The 5546-nt window shown below is 41.7% G+C and overlaps 1 protein-coding gene across 1 annotated transcript; it reads right to left on the bottom strand.

Moving 5' to 3' along the window:
* Nucleotides 1-635: 635 nt before the first annotated feature.
* On the bottom strand, nt 636-992 carry LOC148208692 (uncharacterized). The gene has a single exon (XM_088119154.1). It carries the CDS (start codon nt 990-992, stop codon nt 636-638), a length of 357 nt encoding a protein of 118 aa, XP_087975280.1.
* Between the last annotated feature and the right edge of the window lie 4554 nt (nt 993-5546).

Below are 5546 nucleotides of genomic sequence, written 5' to 3'. Positions count from 1 at the left end.
GGAAATCTGCTGCGGCCGATTAAGGACACTATCCCCCACAATTTTCTTTAGTAATGAAAATACACTTTTCCCCCCAAAACGAAAAAAATAAAATCCCCCAAAATCTCTAACAATTATGATTTATTCCCAAAAAAATTTGAAAATTTTTACTTACCTCCTCTCCTCGGAAGCCGAAACTCGCTATAAATACCTCCATGCATGCCTGCCACGTCCTGACGCTCTCACCGACCATGTCCTTTCGTGTCAGCGACGTCACGCCTTCTTCAATGCAAGCCCGTTTTAAAAGTTGCCCATTCAACCAAATTTGTAATTATTTCCCCCCTAAAAATCAAAATGAAAGCTAATTAGAATTCAAAATTCAAAATGGCAGAAAAACAATTAAAAGTCTAAATTTCTAAATTCGAAGCTAGGGAACAATAAATCAATTAATCATTAAATCCTGCTCCCTTTATTCCGTTGTTGGTTTCTCAGTCTGTGGCGAAGTGGTGAGCTCCAGCATCTCTCACCATGCTTCCTCCATAAAAATGCTTCAGCCTTTGCCCGTTCACTGTGAATTCTCTTCCCGAATCCATCTCTTGTACTTTAACTGCTCCATGGGGAAAGACGTGCGAGACCAAAAATGGGCCTGACCATCTTCATTTGAGTTTCCCTGGGAAAATTTTGAGTCTCGAATTAAAAAGCAACACTTGTTGCCCTTCCTCAAATCTTCTAGGATTGATTTTCGCATCGTGCCATCGCTTCGTCTTTTCCTTGTGTAACTTCACATTTTCATACGCGTCTCTATAGAATTCTTCAAGCTCTAGCAGTTGTAAGCGGCGAACATCGCCAGCAGCAGAATAATCCAAGTTTAATTTTTCCATAGCCCAAAAGGCCTTATGCTCTAGTTCCAATGGGAGATGGCAAGGTTTCCCAAAAACTAACTTGTAAGGAGATGTTCCAAGAGGTGTCTTAAATGCTGTACGATAAGCCCATAAAGCGTCATCCAACATCATCGCCCAATCTCTTAGATTTGTGCCAACCACTTTTTCCAATATGCTTTTGATCTCTCGATTGGATATCTCAGCTTGCCCATTTGACTAGAGGTGGTAAGCTGTGGATACTTTTTGCCTGATGTTATACTTAGCTAAGAGAGATGTTATAGCTTTGTTGATGAAGTGGGAGCCTTCGTCACTGATGACAGCTCTGGGTGTACCAAATCGCATGAATATTTGCTTGTGGAGAAACTTTGCTACTACTTTGGCATCACTGTTGGCACATGCCACTGCGTCGACCCACTTTGACACATAATCGACTGCCAATAATATGAAGATGTTTCCATTAGATGGAGGGAACAGACACATGAAGTCCATACCCCATTCATCAAAAAGCCCCACCTCTAAGATGTATGTGACAGGCATTTCTAATATCTTGGAAATATTTCCAACCCTTGCAATGGTGGACTTAGCTCATATGCATCCTTGAAAATGGTGGGCCAGAAGTATCCGCTTTGGAAAACTTTTGCTGCTGTGCGCTGCCCTCCAAAGTGTCCACCGTATGGTGCCAAATGACATTTATCCAGCACTTGTCGTGCTTTAGCCTTGGCGATGCATCTTCTGATCACTTTATCTTGGCCAATCCTATAAAGATATGGGTCATCCCATAAATAAAACTTACTCTCATACAAAAACCTTTTCAGCTGTTGCTTGTTCATGTTTGCTGGCAGAATTCCACTAGCAATATAGTTGGCTAGATCTGCAAATCATGGTTCCTCATCTTTATTCCGAACTTCAATAGCCAACAATTGCTCATCTGGGAAGGTTCCTCTAATTTCAATCTTATTCTCGGGGCATTCCAGAGTAGGCAGCCTGGACAAGTGGTCAGTAACCAAATTTTCTGTCCGTTTCTTGTCCTTGATCTCTATATCGAATTCTTGCAGTAATAAAATCCAATGAAGCAGTCTTGGTTTAGCATCCTTCTTTGTCAGTAAATATTTCAGAGCTGCATGGTCCGTGTAAACAATCACCTTTGACCCGACTAGATATGATCTGAATTTTATAAAGGTGAACACCACTGCTAATAGTTCTTTCTCCGTGGTGGTGTAGTTAATATGTGCCTCGATCAAAGTTTTGCTGGCATAGTAAATCGGGTGTAGCAGCTTCCCTCCGCATTGAGCAAGAACTGCTCCTATAGCATAGTCGCTGGCACCGCACATTAATTCGAAAGGTTTAGAGATTTTCGAAAAGTCTTTTATGAATCTGCGATAGAAACCGGCATGTTCCAAGAAACTGCGGATGCCTTTGACATTCACAGGTGGGGGCAATTTTTCTATTGCTTCAATCTTTGCATTGTCCAGTTCTATGCCCTTTTTGGAGACTCATGCCCTAGCACAATTCCTTCTTGCACCATGAAGTGACACTTCTCCCAATTCAGGACTAAGTTTGTTTCTTCACATCTTTGCAACACTCTCTTCAAATTATCCAAACATTCTGCAAATGATTTTCCAAAGATTGAAAAATCATCCATAAACACCTCAACTACTGATTCAACAAGGTCAGAAAAGATGGTCATCATGCATCTCTAGAACGTTGCTCGGGCATTACAAAGCCCAAATGGCATTCGCCTAAAAGCGAACGTTCCATAGGGACAAGTAAAAGTCGTTTTCTTCTGATCTTGAGGAGCGATTGTAATCTGATTATAGCCGCTGTAACCATCTAAAAAACAGTAATACTCCTGACCTGCCAACCTATCCAGCATTTGGTTGATGAAGGGGAGAGGAAAGTGGTCTTTCTTTGTGGCTTTGTTCAGCTTGCGGTAATCCATACATATACGCCATCCATACACTATCCTCATGGGTATCAACTCACTCTTTGTGTTTTCCACTACAGTCGTACCTCCTTTCTTGGGCACACACTGCACTGGACTTACCCACTCGCTATCTGAGATCGGATATATGATCCCTGCATCCAACCACTTGATAATTTCTTTCTTTACCACCTCCTTCATAGTCGGATTGAGTCTACGCTGGGGCTCTATAGAGTTCTTGCAACCCTCCTCTAGCACTATCATATGCATGCAGAAACTGGGGCTTATCCTCTTGATATCCGCAATAGTCCATCCAATTGCTCTCTAATGTGTCTTGAGTACATTCAACAGCATCTGCTCTTTTTCTAAAGGTAAGTCCGCTGCTATGATGATTGGCAATGTCTCTGATAAAGCCAAGTAAGCATATTTCAGATGCTGCGGCAATGCTTTAAGCTCCAGCACTGGCGGGTCCTCAATAGATGTCTTAGCTAATCTAAGCTCCAGCACTAGAGGAGCTGGAAACAGAAGTCATGCTGGAACGTCTAGGGATTCATATATTTTCTTCACAAATCCTTTGTTGGTGTTCAAGCATTCTGATTTGACATCTTCTAGCTCCTCTTCAAACGCCTCGACCACACTTTTGGCTCCAACTGCTTCTAGACGTTCCAGCATGACTTCTGTTTCTAGCTCCTCCATTAACGCTTCATCCAAGATCTTTAATACTGAGCACTCTTCAGATTCAGCAGAAAATTTCATGGAGTTATGCACAGAAAATTTCACTTCTTGATCTTGTACATGCATTGTGAGTTCGCCCTTGTTGACATCTACTAAAGCTCTCCCAGTTGCGAGGAATGGTCTTCCAAGAATAATAGGGACCTCCTTAGCTGCATCATAATCCAAAATAATGAAGTCAGCAGGGAAACTAAATTTTTCTACTTGTACCGACACATCTTCAATTTTTCCCTCTGGATGCGTAATGGATCTATCCGCCAGCTGCAATGTCACTGTTGTGGGCCTTGCTTCCCGAATGCCCAACTTGTTGTAAATTGATAATGGCATAATATTGATGCTAGCACCCATATCACATAAGGTAAGCCCTATCTGTTGTCCCCCAATTGAAACTGGTATGGTGAAACTCCCAGGATCTTTCATCTTTGCAGGAATTTTGCTCGTGAGTATAGTGCTACAAGCCTTAGTCATTGCTACTATTTCATACTCTCCCAGCATTCTTTTCTTTGTGAGTATTTCTTTCAAGAACCTCACATAATTTGGCATTTGCTCTAGAGCTTCCACCAATGGTACGTTCACGTGCAGTTGCTTCAAGACATCTAAAAACTTCTTGAATTTAAAATTTTGCTCCTTTTTTCTACAACCATTTAAGATATGGTGGCACTGACCTATATTCTATTGGAGCATTTACATGCTTTGCCTGTTTTCTTTTTCGGGCACTATATTCTATGTAGACCCTGTCTCAGGTGCTCTAACAATTACTGGATTGACTGATTGTTTGGATGTGTTTTGACCGTCCTTTGGTTGTCCAGCTGTTTGTTCTGGTGGAGTGGTCATGAGTACTTCTGCTGGCTTACTATCCTGTTCTGACTGAGTTTCTCCGTGGTCAACTCGAGTATGTTCCTTGCTCAATGCTGGGGCATTCAGATGTGTCGGAGGTAATGCTTTCCCACTTCGCAAAGTGAGGGCCTTGCATTGTTCCTTACCATCTCTTTTTGGCACTTCTGTGTCGCTGGGTGATGCTCCAATCGATCTGCTCTTCAGATCCATAGCTAACTGGCCTACTTGCAATTCTAGGTTCCTTAATGATGCAACTTGGCTTTGCACAGTGGCATCATTATTAGCCATGTATTGCTTCATCATCTTTTTCCAATGATGCAAATGATCCTTCGGATTGCCTCTGTACTACCACCTATCCTTGATTTGCAAAACTAGGAGGATAACTTACCTTTTGCTGAAATGCTGGAGCATTGGATGTTATCGCATTGTGTCCTCCTTGATTGTCACTCCAATTAAAATTAGGGTGATTCCTCCAGCCATGATTGTACGTGTTCGAATACAGATTGTTTTTATATTCTGCGGCTTCTCCAGATAATAAACTGACTCCGGATTTCTAGGGCATTTGTTGTAATGGTGGTCTCCTTCGCACAAAGAGCAAGAAATTCCTTGAATTTGATTAACGTTAGCCATACCAACTGATGCTCCAGCTGGACTTTGCCGCGTCATACTTCTCATTACCAAGTCCGTCAGATTCTCAATCTTTGAATTCAATGCAGTATATGATTCAGACTCAACCAGCACCTTACTCGATTTTCCTTGAACAGTTTTGGGATCAGACCATGAGTGCACCACAACAAATCTTTGTTTTAATGTCGGACAAAAAAAAAACACGAGGGAAATGATGTCGAACAAGAAAAACACGGAGGAAATGATGTCGGACAAGAAAAACACGGAGGAAATGATGTCGGACAAGAAAAACACGGAGGAAACCATGTCGGACAAGGTAAAAAACGCGCCAATTTTAATATATATATATATTTTTTAAGTATCTATGTCGGGCCTAGCCCACCATTGTAAGTTTAGTTTTAATGGCGGGCCAGGCCCGACATGGATAATGTGTGATTTTAATTAACCCTAACTTCAAAATTTTACCCAAAATTTTACAATCGATTATTTTTTGCCTCCCACCTCCCTTTGCGAACCCAACTTCAATTTCAAACCCTCTCTACCATCGTTGTGAACCAGCTTCACTACAT

Source organism: Momordica charantia (genome assembly GCF_013281855.1).
Source record: "Momordica charantia cultivar OHB3-1 chromosome 10 unlocalized genomic scaffold, Mcharantia_2.0 BLBB01000010.1, whole genome shotgun sequence".
Classification (NCBI taxonomy): Eukaryota; Viridiplantae; Streptophyta; class Magnoliopsida; order Cucurbitales; family Cucurbitaceae; genus Momordica; species Momordica charantia.
Note: the sequence above shows the minus strand (reverse complement) of the source record. Positions and strands in the feature narration are given on the sequence as shown.

Excerpts from the sequence above, each read along its gene's own strand:
- LOC148208692 (XM_088119154.1), bottom strand. The coding sequence starts at position 992 with ATGATGTTGGATGACGCTTTATGGGCTTATCGTACAGCATTTAAGACA.